General features: G+C 37.2%; 1 protein-coding gene across 1 annotated transcript in view; it reads left to right on the top strand.

The window, feature by feature from the left end:
* Window positions 1-22,532, top strand: part of LOC124790112 (serine/threonine-protein kinase PLK4) — a 227,624-nt gene extending 205,092 nt beyond the window's left edge. The window contains exons 12-15 of the mRNA XM_047257686.1: window positions 1,047-1,180; window positions 4,473-4,625; window positions 12,241-12,363; window positions 22,096-22,532. Coding sequence (XP_047113642.1) covers window positions 1,047-1,180; window positions 4,473-4,625; window positions 12,241-12,363; window positions 22,096-22,329 — 644 coding nt within the window. The 3' untranslated portion in view covers window positions 22,330-22,532. The remainder of the gene's footprint in view (window positions 1-1,046; window positions 1,181-4,472; window positions 4,626-12,240; window positions 12,364-22,095) is intronic.
* The last annotated feature ends 209 nt before the right edge of the window (window positions 22,533-22,741 follow it).

Consider the following 22,741-nt stretch of genomic DNA (forward strand, 5'->3'; position numbering starts at 1 on the left):
TTACAGTGTAAAGTATGGAACCTTGCGCAGGCAGTCGGTCAATGCGATCTAAGCAACGTTCAGTCATTGAATTCCTGATAGCAGAAGATGTCACCCCAAAGGAGATTCATCAGAGAATTAAAGCAGTTTATGGTGATTGTGTTGATGTGAGTACTGTGTGTCGTTGGGTAAGTTTATAAGATGTAGAGGCAGGACCATCTGACCTGCGTGACAAAGAGTTGGACGTCCTGTGACATCAACCACCGAGTTTCACAAGCAAAATGTTGACGGATTGATTCAGGACAATCATTGTACCACTCAGAGAGAAATTGCAAGCACAATCGGCATTTCACAAGAACATGTGGGTCACATTATTGTTTTGCTTGGCTATCAGAAGATTTGTGCACGATGGGTACCCCAGATGCTGACTGCTGAAATGAAAGCGCACAGACTTGAAATTTGCCGGGAACTCCTCTCGCATTACGAGAATGAAGATGATGCCTTTCTTCTTCAGAAAACTTGTTCATTGTTGGCAGAAATGTATCCAATTGGCTGGTGATTATGTGGAAAAGTGAATATTGGAAATTAGATATCACATTCTAAGGTTTATTTCTACATTTCATTTATTAAAATATTCCCATCCAAACCTAATTAACAAAGATGGAGGCATTACTTTTCATTCAACCCATATAGAAAACTGCATAATTTCCAGAAATATAAGTTATATTTTTATGATTTTTCATTCGTATATTTTCAGAATTTTGTGACGATGCCATAAGTAAATCACCTACACAGAAAAGAAAAATCCCAGTTAAACTATTATGAAATATGCCTCATTTTGTATATAATGTGATATGGCACAATTTCCAGAAAATGATCTTTACTGTTGATGCTAATGCCATTTATTATTAATGTTGTTATTTATATTTCCAGTGCTTCACTGCAGTTATTTTCTTTTTTTCTTTATATTTCTTTGCATTCTTTATATTTTTGAGTTAATTGTAAATTCATTGTTGTAAATATAAATTTCAATATGATTGTATCTTGGTCTTTACGTTAACTTGAAGGTGGAAAGATAAAGAAGAATAGTAAGGAAGTTAAAGTGATGAACTCTGAAGGTGTCCTCACTGTTCTTAACAAAGAAGGCCAGGAAAGTGGACTGAGTCCCGGATCACGTTTGTTGTGGGATCATTATGTCCAGGTACTCTAGTTTGTTCTTACATAGAATTTTAAGCTTTGCCTCTGTTTGTGCATATCACATAGTAGTGACCATGAGAAAGAATTGAGTTCTATATCAAGTCTGGTATAAGAAGGAATTAACTGACTACTTTGGAAATAATCAAACTATCAAGTTAAGAAATCATCACTTGTCCATCAAATTGAAGGGTCTGGAGAAGAAAGTGCTAAACCGCAAGAGTATGTTTTGAGTTATTGCGTGTTATGTGTCTGGATAAATTCAAAGACAATAACACAAATACTATAAGATGAAACAAGTTACATAGTAGATAGCATTCTCTAGCAGTACATGTGGAACTATTTGTTACCAGTGTGTGGTGAATTTGAAAACATGATAATGTGATCAGACTAACCCATACTAAATTGAAGGTTAGCATCATCTTCCGCCAGCTGCATCAAAGTAATCAGTTACAAAATTTAATTAATTTTACATGTGTTATAAAATGTTTAATATGCAGATGATGGTCTAATATGATACGACTGTACATGGATTTTAAAATTAATATGAGGGTGGTTCAAAAAGTAAGTAAACAAAGCCTCTGTGAGAAAAAGTTTGTTTTGGAAATCAAAGAGATACACTAAGTTATTAAGGCCCTGATACATATTACTTTTCCACATAATAACTGTGATTGTCTGTGTATTTGTTCCATCAGTAAATCAGTCTGTTGAAACCAGCATAGAAGAAATCAGGGTCCGGGTGTAGGAGACTTTTAATAATAGACACATTTTTGTTGACTTCAGTTCTAAAGTGGTAACCAGGAAGGGGCTTGGTTTATGGTCCAAGCTTTACAGATGGTGATCCAGTACAGTCTACTGGAATTGTTGGACCAAATCATGCGTAACCAAGATCATATGTGGTCGGGTATTGTTATGTAACACTACAATATCTGTTGAAAGCAATGCTGGTCATTTCTTTCAAATTACCTTGTACAACCGTTTCTGCATGGCACTGTAACTAGCAGCATTCACTGTCACTGTGTCTGAGGAAACCAACCAGCAGTTCATCCACCATGTCCCAAAAGACAGTGCCCATTTCAGGTACAATTGTTTTGAACTGATTAAGGTGGGAAGAGGGGGATCGCATGACATTTAATGTTTTCTTTTTTGTTATGTGTCAGATGATGTGCCCATTTTTCATCCCCTGTGGCAATACAGTGCAGGAATGGAACACTGTGCACCTTATACCGCATTCAGTGCTAGAAAGGCAACACCATTCACTTGACTTTTTTGTCATCTCAGAGTTACCATGGTACACAACAAGAAACCATCTTCTGGCAGTCCATTGCATTGTGCACGATATTCACTACACTGCCACTGGAGATGTTGAGCTTGTGTGCAGGCTGCCTGACACAAATGTGGTCATCACCTTGAATCAAGCCATTAACACTGCACGCATTATGATGTGAGGTAGACATGTTTGTCTGCTGTGACCTTTGCTTGTCTCACACTGGAGTTCTGTGTTTATCTAATTTCAGACAGCAAAACCACACCTGTTTTTGTGACATGACTATGCAAATTTCCACCAGTTGACTGTGAACTATTGCTGGGAACCTTTCCTTTAAATGTAAAATACCGTATTACACTTTGCATTTCAGTCACAAACTGTGTGCCAATGCATCCATCTTGACGCTGTATACAAAAGTGCAACAGCGCAACTACCTCTACCTATAAGCAGCATTTGAATGTTTTGATTGTCTACTTAGACATGGAATTTAATTTACATGGGGTATTAATACACACACGAGAGCTCTTCTTACTTTATTTACTGGATCACCCACTCACTTACACCTATGTGTTCTCAGAACTGTTGACATGTTTTATCATACATTCCTTTCAGATACTGTGGAATTTGTGCTGAACAAATTATCTCAATAATTATGTTTATTAGTGTAAGGATAAAAAGGACTGCACTATCCATTTTGGGAGGTATAAAAGTGGATTCTGTATGGCTTAGGCCATTAAATGTTCTGAATCTTATTTTGCCCTATTTACTATTTTGTGTATTTGATATGTTTCTTTTAAATGAAATAGGAGAAATTATTTTGGTTTATGCTCTCATTCCCATGGTATCCTTACAAAGTTTGTAATATTCCTCATCAGACTGTGATGGGCATAAATCATTCTTTTATGAAACACATGCGCTGATTGTTCACTGATAATATAACTGCGATCTTTAATGCTTTCCTGTGTGCTTAAAATTATCAGTGCATGAGTGAGGCCACTCAAAATGTTTCAGAACTGTCACTTGCTTCTTTGGTGATTTTGGAACTCTTTTTTCACTTCTGTCTTGCCCCCCCCCCCCCCCCTGCTCCCCCGAAAACACAGCAGAGCTTACAAAGATTCATTTCATTAGCATTCTAATGCAGTTGAAATTGTGGTGGAGGCATGAAACATTGTATTATTAATCTAGGAACCAAGAACAAGACAGTAGTTTTTGAAAAAGCACATTCTCAGTACAGATATAAACATGTAAGTTCTTCACCTATGTTATTAAAAAAAAACACCCTTGTTCCACCTGCTATCTGTGGTGCTTACAAAATTACACCATTTCATTGAAAAAAATCTTAAACATGCACCAAACAAAAATTCACGGCAAACCTTATTTTTCATTCTAAACTGTTTGAATTCCATGGAATTCCTCACTTAATGTTGAAGTATCACAATAGTTAAATAAATGATAAGCAGTTCATCATGAAGCTGATGAATCAGGCTATGAGGTGTGAGACAAATATAGTTTGTTTAAAATCATTTGAGAAAGGTTACAGAGAATTGTCTTTTGTGCACGCAGTTTAGCGAGCCAGCTGACTGCCATGTTAAGTATTACACACTTTTGAGAGGTTTGGCATGCTAGCCAGCCATTTGCAATCTTTGCTAGCCATCAGTCAAATATGCCACCTAGCAAACTTACAACAAACCTTACTCCATGTTATATGGACCTTATCAAGGTGAGCGGGCTGTAGGCTTCAGCAGCTGCATGCATCTGTAAGCTGCAATGGTTTACCATTGGTTGTTGTGATGTTTGTGGAACATGTTACAGAACACTACAAATTTATTTTTGTACTGGTATTTTCTTGATGAACTTTTAGTGCCCTCTTTTTCTTTGCTCTCAAACATCTATGTTATTATTTGATAGATCTGTATATGAAATAAACGACTTTCTGATGTAGTTAATTGTTATCTCTTTCATGTAAACTTTGTTCCTGCATGAATAAAATTATATGTTTTCTTATGTACTGAAATGAATTATACATTTTCAGTGCTATGCACACTGCAGGCTGGTGGAGGAAACACTTGAAAAAATCTGCAAGAACTCAAAGCAAAGTTGTTTTCCAGTAACTATTGGACGAAAACCAAATACTGGAGGGGCACGTGCCTTTCAAACTAAGGAAAATGTGGCCCAGTTGCCGATTGTAAGTAGATACCATTGTATGCAGCTTTGAAATATTTTTATGTATATTTGACAGTCATCCAAAACTCTAGCATAAAATTTTTATGCTATATGAGAGGCACAGTCATTCAGAATTGCTGCTTATTTCAGTATTCAGCCCATCATAACGCCAGTCTTACAGAACTGTTAACTTGTTTGGTAGACTAAAAAGGAGAAAAAAATTAGAAGTCATTTCATAGTCATGACCTTCAGAAGTTTGTTAGTGTTAGGAATGATCTCAGGGAAATTAAAAAATTTTACTTTGTTTGTCTCAGTGTATATTCACTCTAATAAATAATACTGGATTTGTGAACAAGAACAAAGTGTACACATCCAGGGAAATTCAGGAAAAACCTGGAAATTTTTTTTTTTATTCCAGGAATTTTTCGTCGTTTTAGTTTTGAACTATATTTTTGCAATTTTGACCAGTAAGAACTGATACTCTAAAAGAGAATTTTACTTTAGCCACATACTGCAGCAATAAAAAATAAACGAGAGAAAAGTACTAATAGGAAACTTATGTTACTAGAAAATGCGCATATTGTAACAACAAAACACAGTGCAGCCACAAGTGTCTGCTGACAGCAAAATGTTTCAAAGTCTCAGGACGAAGATTATGCGTATGCAATACTTCATAACAACAAACTGCTTTTGGTGAACATGGCATCACATCACAACTGTTTAAATTAGGTTCATTTGAGCAGTTGCCAGCGGTCTTATGTGTATGCACAGAGCTGAAGTCGCATATGAGCAGCACCTTCTCCCCTTCTCCCTACTTGAAGTGTGGCTGTTAGAAGTGGAAGCAGTAGCTGCAAGCAGCCAGATTTTTTCTGGCCTGCCCAAATGCCAGATTCGCACATGCACAGAGCAGTCAGAGCTGTAGTGGGGAGTTACAGAAGACGGAAATATGCTATTAGTTTCAGTTTTACAATTTTATTATATTTCCACATTACTGGCTATCAAGCATTAATCACTTTACAGAACAATGAAGTTATTTTTGTTGGTTTGCTAAAGAAATTTGGCTTGTGTTAATCTATTTTGCAGGGGCTACATGTATATTACCTGTGTGTGAGGGGGGGGGGGGGGGGGGGGGCATGCATACGTAAATATCTTTTTTAATTTTTTTAAGTGTTTCAATCACTACTATTAGCTAGTTTCAACTGTTCGCAGAATTTCAGGTGCGCATTTTAATCTTCTGGCAAGTATGGCATCATGCCATAGTAACGGACCAAACACAAGATTATGTAGTAATGTTGCTCCTAGAAAATTGGCTTTCCAAAAACCACACTGAAAAGCTTTAGCAGAATTTTACATGCCTGCCTACCGTGAAAATGTTTTTCGATCACAAGATGTGTTTCAACAGTTGTCAGGCACCTCATCCAGGTTTGATGTTATATCTTAATTTGTACTGTTTACCTCTCTTAAATTTACAAAACTTCATTTGTCAGTGAGCTATGGTACTCTGTGTTTTATCATCATAACTCCCTACAAGGTTTACATGCACAAAAAAGACCAATATTTGTAACTGGGGAAATCTGGGAATATTTTTTCTTGTCTGCATATACACCCTGAAGAAAACAGTTTTATAGAAGAATATGTTATGCACAGTTTCATTATACTATGGCTCTGCACAGGCATGGTGTTTTTTCAGTGAACATATATAGAGTAACTAACTGCACTTTGTGTATTTTAATTTACTGTTTGGTGAATAAACTCTCATTGTGCTGGCTGTTATGATCCCAATTTTAAAATTGTTTCTTACATTGAGTAGTGTATGTTGTTATTGTTGTAAACATTTCTTCAGCTGCACATTTACTGAATATTATTTACAAAATATAACTAAAACACATCAAAGTCAAATATTTTTAAAAGGGAAACAGAAAAAAAGAGACCAGAGAAATCTCAAGTACTGCATATTTAGTAGTCCTCCCTGCATATCTCCTTTCAAGCTTACACTTCGATGTATAGTTGTGTGGGGAGACAGATGTAGAAGTAACTTTTGGGTGTATCCCAGGAAAGTGTGTTGGGTCGATTTCTGTCCATGTTGTTTACTAATGATCTTGCAGACAATATTAATAGTAACCTCAGACTTTGTGTAGCTGATGAAGTCATCTATAATGAATTGCAGTCTAAATGAAGCTGTACAAATATTCAGTCAGACCTTGATAAGATTTAAAATTGGTGCAGTGATTGGCAGGTTGCTTTAAAGATCAAAAATGCAAAATTGTGCACTTAAAAAAAACATAGTATATGGGTGTGTGACACTTAGCAGGGATGTCAAGTGGAACGAACACGTGGACTCAGTTGTGAGTAAAGCAGGTAGCAGAATTCGATGTATTGGTAGAATACTAAGGAAATTCAGTCTGTCTGTAAAGGAGATTGCTTATAAATCACTCGCGTGATGTGGTGTCTAGAACGTGCTGAAGTGTGTGGGACACAAACCAAATAGGATTAGCAGGGGATATTGAATGTATATAGAGAAGGGCAGCATGAATGGTCACAGGTTTGTTTGACCCATGGGAGAGAGTGACTGAGATGTTGAAAGAACTGAACGGGCAGACTCTTGAAGAGACGTAAACTATCCTTAGGAAGTCTGCTGACCAGGTTTCAAGAACCAGCTTTTAAATGATGAATCTAGGAATATACTATCTATCACCCCCTGCACATTGCTCCCATAAGGATCGTGAAGATAAGATTAAGTTAATCACAGGTTACTCTTTTTCTCATGCTCTATACGTGCAAGGATTGGGAAAAAGCCCTAATAACTGGTACAGTGGGATGTACCCTCTGCTATACACTTAACAGTGGTTCACAGAGTTTAGATGTAGAGACAGGTGTTGGAGTAGGGTGAGGAAAGGAATGTGGCAGCAGAAGGATGAAAACTGCACTAGTCACGAATGGGGATTGGAATAGGGGCAGGCATGGCTCTCGGTGAATGTGGCAAAATGTGGATTAACACGGGAGATGTTCAGTGTTGGGATGCTGAGAGAACTGTAGAAAACGTCAAGAGGAGTATGGTGAGGGCAGTGAGTGACAATATGGCCTCAAATGAATACTAACAGAAGTGTAAACCAGGAGACTATAGGAAGTATAGTGTGTTTTTAAAGACTTTGGCAAAGTTATAAGAATATTTGGATAATTTTCACAGCAAACACAGCTTCATGACCATGTGAATGTAGTGGCAGCTTTTTGATGTTCAGCTGATAGAGGTCAAAATGAAAAGTACTTCTGTTTATTGTTGTCTGTAGAGTGAGTAATGTATTTGAATGTAGTGCTTTAGCTATGCTATGTTAACAAATATTTTGTTAATATACACTTTTGAGCAATGAATAAAATGTGTTTGCCATGTTCGGGAGATATTTGTCCTCATACAAGGAGGATTCTATAAGTAATGCATCCATATTCTTCCCGATGCAATAGGTGGAGGGTGATGTTAACTTCAAAATATGCCTGATATCAGTCTCATTTCACCTGCTGGAGAGTCAGGATGTGCATTCCCATGAACCAATTTTGCAGTTACGGAAATAGCATAGTGGATCGTTCTGTGAAACAACATTACACTATCAGATTTTGTGTTAAATGTGAGAAGTCTGCCACTGAACAGTTTCTATTTATTCAGTAGGTCTTTGGAACTGATTGCTTGTCCAAATCACAATTTCTTTGATGGCTCCAGTCATTCAAGGAGGGTTGAGAGGATATCGCTAACAAAGCTGACCATGAACCTCCATCAACCTTCCAGATCAACGAAAATGTGATGTGTATGCATGATTGTTCGAATTCAGATGGTTGAACCTTCAGTCATTAATGGAAACTTGATAATCATCCCATTTATCGCATTGAAACTGACTATTGGAACATGCAAAAGGTATGTGCCAAATTGGTCCCAAGTGTTCAATGAACAGATGGACATGTGAATGCTCCAGTAACAAGAACTCTTGGAAATGTGTGAAAATGATCCTAATTTTTTTTTATACTCAGTTATGAATCATGAGTAGGTCCCAGAGACGAAAAGACAGAGTTCAGAGTGGCACACACCAGCATCACCGTGGCCCAAGAATGCACACATGAGCAAGTCCTGATCATAGCCATGCCCATTGTCCTCTTTGGTGTCAGAGACGTTGTCTACTAAATATTTGTAAGTATGAGGACCATGCTTTGGAATGACCATAATACTGAAAAGGAGTGTCACACGCCTTCAAGGATGAGGGGTAATTGCCAAGCCCCAGTACCTCCAATGTCACAGAATTTCTGGCCAGGACCCACACCCCATTGCTTTCCCATCTTCCCTATAGTCCTGATCTAACACCCACAGACTCCCCTCCTCCCCCCCCCCCCCCCCCCCCCAATCACCATCCCCATCCTCCTCCCTTAAAAGGAGGCCTGAAACATTGGGACGCAACTGAAAACAGTCGGGCTCATGTTATATCATCTCTAAAGGATATTCCAGAGAAGGCTTTCTAGGATGCCTTCCAGGCCTGGAAACACCACCTCCAGAAGTGTAATGATATGGAGGGGGCTGTTCTGTAAATTTTTTACTACAAATTTATTCATTAAATGACATTTTATGGATGTGCTCAAATTACTTTTGGAACCCACCTTGTGTGATGGTGATGTCATTTGTCACTTTGTCTCTGTCTTAGTGATAGTTGCAAACATTGTGATCAAGAGATTGTGGCACATTTATTCATGACATCATGCTAGGATAAGTCAGACCTGAAGTGGAGTGGGCCTCAGTTCAGTTAATATTGCCACCACAAAGGCCAACAACATGTCAATAGTACAGATCATCATGCACTAACTTATGTTGTACATTTGGATATACTGAGCATAGTATAGCATTAACTTTGCAGTTTAATACTTTGGGGGGGGGGGGGGGGGGGGGGTGATTCAGAACCTTCTCTTCGTTATTGGCTGCTCTAGATACTGGTCTCTCATTTATTTTCCTGTCTACTGCTAAAACATCGCACCTCAATAATGTACTTGGTTGTTTTCACTCATCTCATTGCTTGTGTTTCAGTCAGAAACTTTCCTTACATACAAATAAATCAACTTTTTCTCTGAAGCATTGTTCTTGAGGAAGAGGTCAAGTCTTGGCAGTACAAAATTCAGTGTGGTACGTTTTTAACCATGTTCATTGACAATCCTTTTGTAAATAACTAGTTAATAACTTTCAAGATAAATTCTTTTTCATTTTCATAGAGAATTAACGTGACAAGTACACCAAGAACATTTAACCCAACATATCTATCGTGAAAGTCTTCATGGCTATATTTTCATTTACTGTTCCCGATGTTAATGTTTCCCAACTAGTCTTGACTGTTATCTTAAGTTTGTTGGCGAAAAAACATGTTTGAGCTTCTTCCGTATGTGGTGGAAGATATAAATAAAAGTGATTATGATATATTTGTCTGTGACACACAAGTGGCAGCCTCAGCTGCTTAATCAGCATTGTATTGAGTTGCACAGAGGCTTAGTAATACCAGGTGCAGTGTTGCTCTTTCTTAATAAAAGCTGTGTCACACTAATGGAGCTCCTGCAATGTCTTTTTGAAATCTAGGGAGGTGTGTTCAAAAAGAAACCGAACTTTTGCTATATCTGCTTTATTGCTTATTGTACAACATTTTAAGCACTGTCCCCTTCAAAATAGTCCCCTCTACTGGGAATACACCGTTTCCAATGTTTCTTCCAGTTTTGGAACACCTCCTGGAACACATTTTGTGGGATGGTGCGCAGGTTTCTTGTCGAATTGTCCTGAATCTCCTCTATGGTTGGAAACTACGTCCTTTCAATGTGTTTTCAGTTTGGGATACAGGAAAAAGTCTGCTGGAGCAAGGTCTGGAGAATATGGCAGATGGGGCACAACGGGTATGTGGTGTTTTGCCGGATAGCTGCAGACAAGGAGTGATGCGTGAGCTGGCACATTGTCATAATGCAACATCCAACTCTGTTTTTCCCACAATTCTTCCTCTGCACAGCATCCCTCATGTGCTCTAGGATTCCCTACCAGACTTCCTGATTTATCATCTGACCACATGGCACAAATTCATGATGGATAATGACTTTGTAGTCAAAAAACACAACCAACATCACCTGGATCTTTGACCGACTCATGCATTCTGTTTTTTGACGAGGTGACCATTTGCCCACCCACTGCGTCGACTCCATCTTTGTTCCAGCAACCTAGTCGCACACCCACACTTCATCGTCTGTTATGATGTTCTTTGTTCTTAGGAAAGTTGTCATTGTCATTAACAGGAGCAAGCATTTCCTTACACATTTCAACATGGGTTTGTTTCTGATCTTCAATCAACAAATGTGCTACGAATTTTGCACAGACACAATGCATCTTAAGTTTTTCACTCAAAATTTGATGGCATGATTGTACACTGACGCCCACCTCCTCAGCAACTTCCCGTAAGGTTAAACAACAGTTTCTGCAAATCACAGCACGAATGCTATCCACATGACCATCATCTGTTGATGTGGAAGGACGTCCGGACTTGGAATTGTCACAGACCGACATTCTGCCCTGTTGAAAATGTTAAAATCACTCGTAGCACTGAATGTAACTCTTATAGTCCCCCCGTATGCTTGGCTAAGCATTTGAAATGTCTCTGTGAAAGTTTTTCCAAGTTTGTAGCAGAATTTCACACACATACATTGATAGTTCTTCAAGCTCCTTCATTGCATTAATCCAATGAGCAGGTTGTACATGTGCTTACTTCAGCGGCTGTGGTTCGCTTGCTAATTGGCCAAGCGACACAAGGCAAATAGCAGTTTGTTGTCTAAACCTGCTGCTAGGTGAGCTCAGTAGCCGCAGTGCACTCTCTCTGCTGGTTGGTGCACTACTTCAAAAGTTCGGTTTCTATTTGAACACACCTTTTATGTTTCTTGCTTGTATATATGTTATTTGTCACTTACCAAATGAAAAGGTTACTCAAAAATGCAACAAATTTATAATCCAGTACAGTGATCTTTAAGGTTCCCTCCCACTAGCAGCAATCTTCAAATTAAATTGTTCTTAAAATAGCAAAATGTTCATTGGCATCCAGAGGCTGCTCACATTCAGTGAACAGAATGAGTCTAATCTTATGTGCCATTGTGCTTCCAACTACAGTTAGATAAGATGAAAAATTCATTATTTGCTACATCTCTAATGCCATTACATGCCCTTTTTTAAAAATGTGCTTAAATCATTGTTGAAAGTTTCATGGTGACCTTCATAGTGCCTTCATCCCATGTCGTTTCTCCCAGTGAAAAACTGATGCGCTGTTATCGGAATAACATCTATAAGTTGCTGAGGCAGTTTTTTGGGGTCAGGCATTTTCTTGTGGAACAATGAAAGAATTGAGGACCTAACTGAAACTACATGTTTCCACTGTACACATATTTACAATTTGCTAATGAGACACCATTCCAATGTGCACTGAGTTGAAGTACAGTTAATGAATGTAGTTATGATTTGTGTATGGCTGGTTTTGTTCATTTTCCACTTACAAAGTTGTAAGATGCACTAGGCAAGTGTTACGCAGTGTATTGAAAGTTTTTTTTTTTTTTTTTTTTTTTGTCAAACTAATAATATTTTGATTTGATTTCAGAAACAGTCATTTAGCATGCCAGCATTGGCAGCTGTTACCAAACTTTTTGAAGCCTCATATGCAGATTTAGGACCACTGCATGCAGGAACTGTGGAGATCCCAGGCATCGGTATTGCTTCCTTGGTAAGTAATGCTGCCAGGATAGAATGCAGTGCTTTCATTTTTCCTTCTTTGTTTCTAACCAAAAGGACATAGTAATTTGCAAGTAAGTCAATAAAAAATATACTCCACACGAGATAAAATGCCAGGTCATGTCTTCTCTCCTGTCTGCTTGCTCAGATTTAGGTTATGAGTGGCTGCTGTAAATCAGTAGTGACAAAAACTGGCATGTTTTCTCTGTGACAATTTCCTCAAGACAACAGTTTCAGATATCACATGCCAGTATTAAGTTCTGAGAGTGAGACTGATTTGTTGTCAAAGACTACATTTAAGTACCTCATTGACATATACTTTTCTCATTTTATGATGAGAAAAAGCTTGACATTTGGTGTGTAATACAATCACTACAAACAGCCATCTTTATTGCTGGCTGCATTACCATCATTCTATATGATTCACACAATTTTGATTGCGGTAAACTGATACTGCAATGTTCAGCTTTAGCATGTCAGTGGAGGAGAAGGTGTTACAAATTCATCTAAATAAAAATTCTGTGCAATTTCCACATTTATTTACGTGTATGGGGGCAGTCAAATGAAAACAAGACAGATGGTAAAAAGGAAGTAAACTGTTCATTATTTCGAAAGTAACTGCCATAACTGTTAATACATTTATTCCGATGTGAGAGACAATGGACAATGCCTTCGTGGAAAAATGTTTGCAGTTACCTACGGAATCATGATTGTACCCTCGTGCACAACTTCATGTGAAGAAAATCGACGACCACAATGTCTTTCTTCAGGGCTCCAAAAATATGGAAATTGCATGGGGTGAGATCTAGACTGTATGATGGATGTGTTAATGGCTTGGCAGTGGAACTTCTACAGCATAGTCAAAACAAACTTCGGCAACACATGGACAGGCATTATACTGCAGCATGATGATGCCATTTTGACTATGCTGCAGAAGTTTCATTGGGAAGCCCTTACACTTCCTCCATAAAGTCTTGATCTCTCCCCATGCAATTTCCATATTATTGGAGCACTGAAGAAAGACATTCATGCTGCCAGTTTGGTTTGGATGAAGAGGTGCACGCCTGGGTAGTCACAGTTCTGCAGGAAACTACAACCTTTTTTCCGTGAAGGCATTGACCATCTTGTCTTACAGGGATTAACAGTTGTGGCAATTACTTTTGAAATAATGAACAGTTTACTTACTTTTTAGGGTGCTGTACCTTAATCGGTAAAAATGACACCCTTATAAGATTGCTTTGTTGACTGTCTGTGTGCGACTGCTAAAAATGCTTTTTCTCAGGAACAGATAGATGTATCAAGTTGAAATTTATGTCATGTACTGAGGTCTGCAGTCCCTTGGCAGTATGAAACATTGAAACTTCTAAGACAGTGCAGTCAAAAGATATGGCCATTTATGTCACATATTTTAATACTCTCAAACTCACTTGTTGGAATTCATGTCACTTATAGAGGTCTATGACCCTTTGTGGTATAAAAATTGAAGCATGTCCAGTTAAAAGGTACGGGGCCATTTATGTCACGTTTTGATACTCGCAAACCCGCTCATCAAAACCTATAGCGTATTTCCTATTGGGATAGTATCATGAAATTTGACAAGAAACAAAGTTTCACAATAGAAACAAAGGTAAATCTGAAATAGGTAAATTTGTAATCACATCACACAAAAAAACTTTTTGTCATTTGTTATCTGACTGACTGTCTGTGCATCTGTCTGTGATTCTAAGCAGGGCAGTCAAAGGTCACATATATTGATACTCGCAGACTCACTCATCTAAACCTGCCTGACACTTTCCTTTGGTGCAGAATCATGAAATTTGGAAAAATGAAAGGTTTCACAGTACCGCCAAAGGAAAAAATCTGAAAACTGTAAATTTGTAATTGTATCACACAAAAAAATATTTCTCTTGTCATTTATGACCCAATGTGGAACTTGAAATTAAAATAATCAGTAGTTCTCAATTCAGGCTGGCTGAGTCGCAGTGGTAAAAGTCAAACACCAGGCAAGGAATAACTTCATTGGTCATATGTTGCGTTTTGAAATTTGTCCATCGTCAGATATCCAGAAGTCATTACTGCACATACCGTATTTACTCGAATCTAAGCCGCACTCGAATCTAAGCCGCACCTGAAAAATGAGACTCGAAATCAGGGAAAAAAAAATTTTCCCGAATCTAAGCTGCTCCTGAAATTTGAGACTCGAAATTGAAGGTGAGAGAAAAGTTTTAGACCGCCCCTCCAAATCAAAACAAAGTTGGTCCATTGCAACGTGAAACATAATTGAGGTCGAATGGATGAAGATACAGCTACAGTAGTTTGGTTTGAATCGTAAGCTTGACAGTTAAGCTTTAGCAAGTAGCCATTGCTGTGTCAGGCGCTTCCTTATTCGCGTGCTTCATCTGGTTTGAATCGATTGCTTATTTTGCTTTGATCTGATAAGTGTCGTTCTCTTTGTTATAGGGGTTTACGTCACTCTAAGCTGAAAATGCATTATTGTACTGCGTCATGCATTGTTTGTCGCATTCTGATAATGAGTGTTCACGATCTGTCGCCGCTCGCGGCATGGCTTGCTTTTGTGCACGCTACCGCGGCTTACAATGAAAAAAAGAGAGGAATTGTCTCATAAGCGAAACAATGGCATGATACTGATATTTGTTGTTACTTGCACTGCTGCTTTTTTTAATAATGATCAACAAGAACCAAATAATAGACTGTGTATGATAGATGTTCTGAACAAGAGTTTAGCGAAAATTTTTCTCCCTTTGAAAATCTTTGCAGATGCCTCTTTAGTACATTACATTCTGCACGGAAATTAGAGTCATCTTATATTTAAGAATCTAGTCAGTTGCCATACTTCATTTCTGACTGTATCACTATTCAACATAAGTATAATACGAATATAAACATGACATGATATGTATATTCTTCCGCGTTTGCTGTTGTCTCACTCTAGTTTCGTAGTTTATTAGACAGACGGGATTTAAATGAGATAGCAGCAAACACGAAAGAATACAGGGCATAATGTTTACATTCTTCTACCTTTTTTTTTTTTTAATTTATTTACTGACGCAGATGTTTTGGCGCCAGTATTTATCTTTGTGCTTGCAAAGCATACCTGTGTTGCACTACATGTATTTGATGGCAGAAGTTAGTTGTGGCGACACCTACCAACATTTTTCAGAACTTCCGCTTACTTTGCACTCGATTCTAAGCCGCAGGTGGTTTTTTGGATTACAAAAACCGGAAAAAAAGTGCGGCTTAGATTCGAGTAAATACGATAGATATGGCGTTTCAAGTTGCATGTGAAACAAATATTCACAGACTAGTCTCAAGTGTTTCTTTAACATACAACTTGAAATGCCACATCTACATGCAGTAGTGGCTGCTGGATATTTGATGCTGAATAAATTCCGAAGCATGTCATATGAGCAATAAAGCCATTCTTTGCTTGATATTTGACTTTTACCATTGTGACACAGTCACCTAAATGGAGAACTAACGATTGCTATAATAATGGCTTCCTGCCTCCTGCAAGACTTGAAGTCACATTTATATTACTGACATTGAAACATTCTTGGAATCCTGGAACTGATATTGTGCCAGTATCAACGTCAATAACAGGCAAAAATGGTCAAGATTCTCAATTCCTAGGTTACATGAACTTACATAATTAAGTTCATATGTAACCTCAGTGCCTGAATCCTACATGCACCTGGCCATTATTATTATTATTATTATTATTATTATTATTATTATCTTTCACATTTGAGTAGCCTGCTCCTTATACAAGCCAACTCCCAAATTATCCTTTGTGTGAGGCCATGTGTGCCAGATTCACATGTCAATTTGAATTTCGAAATTATGATATTTTATTTTACTGTTAGTTCACTGATTGTGTGAGTACTCATGTGTATCGTGAAATATTGTAAATTTTCGAACATTTGCAAGTGCCACAAAAAACTTGTACTATATTGTCAATTGTAAACATAATTTGCATTTTAGATACTTTTTGTCAACAGAATTGTCTTTCAAAAACAATCGTTCCATAATTTTATTGTATAACTACATGAAAAAATAGGTATAGTTTTTAGAAGTTTAAAACTCTTGCAAACATATACTTTTGAGAACTAACCCCGTTCATTGTACTAAATGCTCCAGTTCTTAAAGGGAATTATTAATACTTTTGGCTTAACATATCTAGAAATTAAAAGAGAATCAGCAAAGCTATTTTGAAGTTATTTATTTACTATTCTGTAAAACATAGCACCAGCCACAACGCAGTACCACTATAAACATTGTTCTCGGACATGGTGTGACTTAGTTTACATTTAAAGCAGTTGGAAATCACCCTGTTTATTGTCAAATAATTGGGAGTTGCTGCAAATTGTGTTTGCATTTTAGATACTTTTTGTCAACAGAATTGTCTTTCAAAAACAATCGTTCCATAATTTTATTGTATAACTACATGAAAAAATAGGTATAGTTTTTAGAAGTTTAAAACTCTTGCAAACATATACTTTTGAGAACTAACCCCGTTCATTGTACTAAATGTGTTCATTGTACTAAATGCGTTGGGAGAGCTCTTGAGACTCGTGTATTAGAGATACCAAAGTGCCTCAACAACTATCCTCTCCTCTGGATCCTGTCTCTACTACAGGAAGTACAGGATCTGTCACTATTCATCCACTTGACTGAGTGGCAGGTCAGTAGTAGGTCAAGGCACCTTGTACAAGGGAAACAGGACCAGAAAGAACTCAGTGTGTTATACCAGTCCTCCTAATGAACAAGTTGAAGGTGCTGTCTTTCACTGAAACCAAAACTAAGCCTGGAAGTGTCCACCTGTTGGGAAACTTGTTGTGTGCTGTATAAAGAGAGAGCAAATGAGAAATGGTTGGAGTCTATTAAGTGTCGGCAATTCAAACATACGGTGCATAATGATAAGGAAATTGGTGCACTCAGTGAGTGTGATTCGCTGACTCATTCAGCATGTTGAAAAGGCTAAGCTGCCGGCAAGTGAGGGAACAAGGTGCAGCCAATTGCAGATTTTGACGCACTTTGGAACAATTTATGCTTATCGTCTGGATCATACTTCGTAGAAAAGATTGAGAAAATTAGTCTCGCTACGGAGTTTCAGTGAAGGTCACAATTTGCAGCATAGCCTCAGTACTGATCGTGGTCTCCTAGTTCTAAGACAAGTGGAAGGATTGAACCAGAGTCTTCGGATGTTCTGTGACAATCTAGGCTGTGACTTCCTTAACTTGCACCATAGGGTTAAGAACTGTATGGTCCCTCTAAACAGGTCAGGTGTGCACTTTTTACAATCAGAGGCTGCTACGCAGGTAGCTGACTGTGTGTAGGGTGCACACAGGGTTTTTAGAGTAGGCAGATTGTCATCCAGTCCAGATAACGATAGCTGTAGGGGACCCAAAGGTGACATCATAAGATCCAGTTTTAAAATCGTAGTGGTTAACTGCTGAAGCAATGGCAGTAAAGTGTCAAAAATTTGAAGCACTCCTAAAATGCTGTGGACCTCACATTATAATATGTACAGAAAACTGGCCAAGTTCCAAAATTGATAGCAGTGAATTATTTGCGGTAAATTTAAGCCTGTATCGAAAGTATAGCTAATGGTAAATGGTATTTCTCACTGTTGACAAGAAACTAAAATCCATCAAGATAGAGATATAAATTGAAACTGCATGTGAGATTGTCTGGGCAAGACTCAATACCAAAGATGAGCATTAACTTATAATCAGATCCTTCTATCAACCACCAGAATGACTTTCAGATGTAACTGAAATCTTGAGAGAAAACCTAAGTTTACTAGTAGGTAAGTTCCCCAACCATACTGTCATCATTGGAGGAGACTTAGATCTTCAACAATTGTTGATGAGCCCCATCAAAAAGTCCTAATAAGTGGTACAGTGAGACGTACTCTCTGCCATTCACTTCACAGTTGTTTGCAGAGTAGATGGGTAGATGTAGATGATGATGACTTTGATGACATCGGTGATGGTGACCTGCTAATATGTTGCACATTCTGAGAATTCTTTCACCCAAGATTGATTAATCTCCTGATGTCTCTTTTCCAATATCTTGTCATAGAATCCCTCAAACACATGAGCAGCACCTCTTTCTCTAACATTAGTAGGAATATCCCTTTACCTTAGTTCTTGGCTTGCAGTTGTTTTTCCTGCTATCAGTTATGTGCAAATGTGTGCCATTGCGCGCGCGGCGCGCGCGCGCACACACACACACACACACACACACACACACACACACGAGAGAGAGAGAGAGAGAGAAATTGACTGTAGTGTTCACAAGGAATAGTATTTCAGGATGTGGTACTATAAACTAATTTGAATAAAACATTCCACATAACATGCATCCAATTTTGATTGGTTACAGAGATAAGTTTTCAGCTTTCATGTTGGTACTCCATACACTATGGGTTTATTCATCTTTTTTTTAGGTTCAAGTCGTGAAGCTATTCTTGAATTTACATAAGTGATTTCTTTCAACTTTGAATTTTTTGCCAAGTCTGCTGTAATGTGGAATGCTACACTGGTATTCACTGCTGGAGAGTTCTTAACCAGGGTACCAATTCTGTGAATGTGATCTGTCAGTCATGTGTTTGTATGTTTGTAATTATCTTTATCATTAAGATTTCCATTTCTACACTCGTGTCATTTTTTGAAGTTGTTTGTCCTGCTATGCAGTGCCACTTGTATCTGCATCGAACTTAATTACCAGTTGCAGGAAAGCGCTGTGATAACGGAAGATTACATTTGCTTCTCACTAGCTACAAAATCACGTAACCACTTCTTTTCAAAATCCCGCATGCTATGCATCATGCACTGTGATATAACAATTACAGGCACTGGTTGACTACATGTCGGTCACTGTTTCAATTTCCACCATCTGCAGTTATTTATCATGTGGCATTTGTGATTCCTAGAAAGTTTTAGGACATTCTTATTTATGAAATATTCCATTGTACTGGGACATTCTATACATGTACAAATAGCAATACCCTCTGTGGAGTCAGGCAATTTAGTCCAGTGTGTGATTGATAAAGATGACCATGCTCTTGTAACTGGCACTTGATTCCAGATTCCATGTGGCAATATTCTTCCTCTCATTATATTTCCCCTGCACTGATCACTTCATATGAATGGAAAGCCACACATGGTCAACACTGTAATATCCAACAGTATCTCCCAAGTAGTTAAAGAACTAGGTCTTGGGTAGATATAGATGCCGGCACATGATTGAATTTGTTTTTTCTACATGTGAGTGTAGAGTGAATATATCATTTAAAACAGACTTCTTTCAGAATTTATTGTTCTGTCCTCTGTCAATATTCTTAAGGGATGTGTTATTCATCTGTTAAGTATCATTGGAGAACTGTATTATAATACTGCCATCTCTAGACAATTGTTATGTTCCTTAACTGCTTGCTTTGCTTGAGGTTCTCTTTCCACCTATATTAGTGATGTAGTAGATAATAGTAGTAATTTAGATTAACTACGTTTAAGCTGCAGATATTTAAATTAAACTTTACACATTTTCAGAGTCCACTCTAAAATTAAGCTCAGACTGTAGATCTCATTGTTCATTACTATTTAAAAAATTCAGGGAGGCAAAAACCCATTCTTGGTTGGCAACTAACAATGACTGTTCTGATCATGAATATGTAGTTTATGGAGACTTGTCCATGACTCACTTATTGGTTACCAACTCCCAATGACTCATTAGCAAAGCTGATCAAGACTGCATATGCCATTGTCCACAGTTCTTGCAGAATTGCTTAGAAAATATTCTACAAATTATTCATAAAATCTTAAAAACCAGAGTAGTTACATTTTTAATAATGGTATAAATGCAGAAATTGCTGACTATTGTTTTACAATTTCAGAAATGAAGTTTATTTAATTTACTTATTGGCTGTCTGACTTTTTAAATAATGTTAATGTTGGGTTTTTCTTTTATGGACAGATTTTGTAGGCAGACAAATTTATTCCACATTTTCTAATAAAGCCCACCACAGTTATTTCAGAAACTAAATATTAATTTGAAATTTCTCATTAACATGTTTTCTCAGTAATCAGATATACTTTTAGCAACAGAACAATCACAGTTACAAACAAATAATGCCGGATTTCCTAATTTTTTTAATTTCTACAAATTGTGGAACTTGTGTTATTTGTGAAAATGTGTTTGAATGTGGCACATTTCAAATTATAAAATTTTGAAAAAAGATGTAGAAGACAAAAAAGACTAAAATGAAATACAGGGTGGTTCAAAAAGAAAGAAGAGATTTCACTTGTTTGTTATAGCAAATTATGAAAGGTAGAAACATATTGCACATATCACCAAATAGAGGAAGGTTAGAAGTTTTATGTTCACACAGGCACTGTATCATACACTAAACATGAGCACCATGCATTGCTTGTAAAACATCAAAACAGTAGTCCATTTCATTCCACACACAAATCAACATTTCCTTGTTTTTTGAATCGACAGCTTCAGCAGTTTGATTTCTCAGTCTTTAAAGAGTAGTTGTTGTAGGCGGGACAAATACTGTCTTTTTATGTACCTCCACAGAAAAAAAATTGTAAGGTGTCAGGTCTGGTAGCCAGCCCATGTTTTGGACTTCTGAGGGCTCCTTGTGAACACGTCTCAGTTATGCTCGATATTTTCATCAGACATGCATGGCCGACCAATGCTCTTCCCTTTGCGTATGCAACCAACTAACAAGAATTTGGTATACCAATCATAATTATGCTTGTGTAGAGGTGCTTCTTGCTGAATCGGCGCTGGACTGCATGGTGTACTTCATCTATGAATTGACTTCACACAAATTCCAGCACATAAAATAATTTCTCTTGTGGTATACTCACCTGGTTGCTACAAATAAACAACAGTGCAGCTGTGTCAGGACTTTGACTCTTCCTCTATGTTTTATAGTTTGTCTGTAATAAACAACTGAAATCTGTTCTTTCTTATTTAATCATCCTGTATAAAAATGAGAAACATATTAGTGGGTTTGAAATTTTGAAATCTTAAATGTTGAATATGTCCTTGAAAATAAAATATACCTACAAAGAATTTTTGTATTGTGGTAATCAACAAATTTAAGTTATCCTTTTAGTAGCATACGCATGAGGACAGTTCATCTTGTAAAATAGTGTTGACATTTCAAGCTATAATTGTACAAATATAAGAAAGAAAATGAATACAATTTGTATTAGAAATAATATGAAGCAAGTGGACTCGTTCCACCTAGTCATATTTCATGCTGTATTAAAGTTTTAAAATACTCAATTAATAATGTACATTTTTCTTTATGAGGCCATTGTTATTTTGTGTTTCATTGTATATCATTTTAAATTAATGACTGAAAGGAACTTCAGTTTTTAATTTAAATTTAAAAATCAGTACAGAGTTTATGGAGTGTTAGATAATGAAGTGTGTGCTGTGTGGGTGTATGCATAATGATCTTATTCTCCATTGCTACTCTCTCTCTCTCTCTCTCTCTCTCTCTCTCTCTCTCTCTTACTGGTAACATTTCAAAAATTGTGTGGTTGATATGTGTTGTTATCTTAGGTTTCACTTGTATTCTTGTATGGAAAGTTGAGTGTTTGTTGCTACATAACTGTATTATGTTATTGCAGTAAAATATACTATTCTTACTGTAAGAGAGAACATCTTTATTTTGCAGCTCTCTTCAGGAAAGATCCAAATCACATTTAGGGACCATACATTACTCACTATTGATGCAAATAGTAGTGGGATGATGTTCACTAATAGAGATGGGACAACAAATCACTATCACCATAGTGATCCCATCCCTGATGAGCTACATCATCACTTGAAACATATACCTTGTGTTGTAAAGTCCTTGCTTACAGCATGTAATTCTCATGATTCTCATATCCTTAAAAATACAAAATGAAATGTTGAACATATTGGAGTCAGTGCTGATGAAAAAGAAGTATCAGTACTGATAGAAATCTCAAACTACTAGAAGTACCATTTCTACGTGCAGTTGCTCATTTCTTATATATATCCTGAATACTGTGACATGTCTTTTGTGCGTCTGGACAAAAACAAAGTAAATTTTATTTACAATAATATTACTCTGTGATTTGCAACAAGATCCCAATAGCTGTTCTTTATGAGGCCATTGTTATTTTGTGTTTCATTGTATATCATTTTAAATTAATGACTGAAAGGAACTTCAGTTTTTAATTTAAATTTAAAAATCAGTACAGAGTTTATGGAGTGTTAGATAATGAAGTGTGTGCTGTGTGGGTGTATGCATAATGATCTTATTCTCCATTGCTACTCTCTCTCTCTCTCTCTCT

Source organism: Schistocerca piceifrons, chromosome 3 (genome assembly GCF_021461385.2).
Source record: "Schistocerca piceifrons isolate TAMUIC-IGC-003096 chromosome 3, iqSchPice1.1, whole genome shotgun sequence".
NCBI lineage: Eukaryota > Metazoa > Arthropoda > Insecta > Orthoptera > Acrididae > Schistocerca > Schistocerca piceifrons.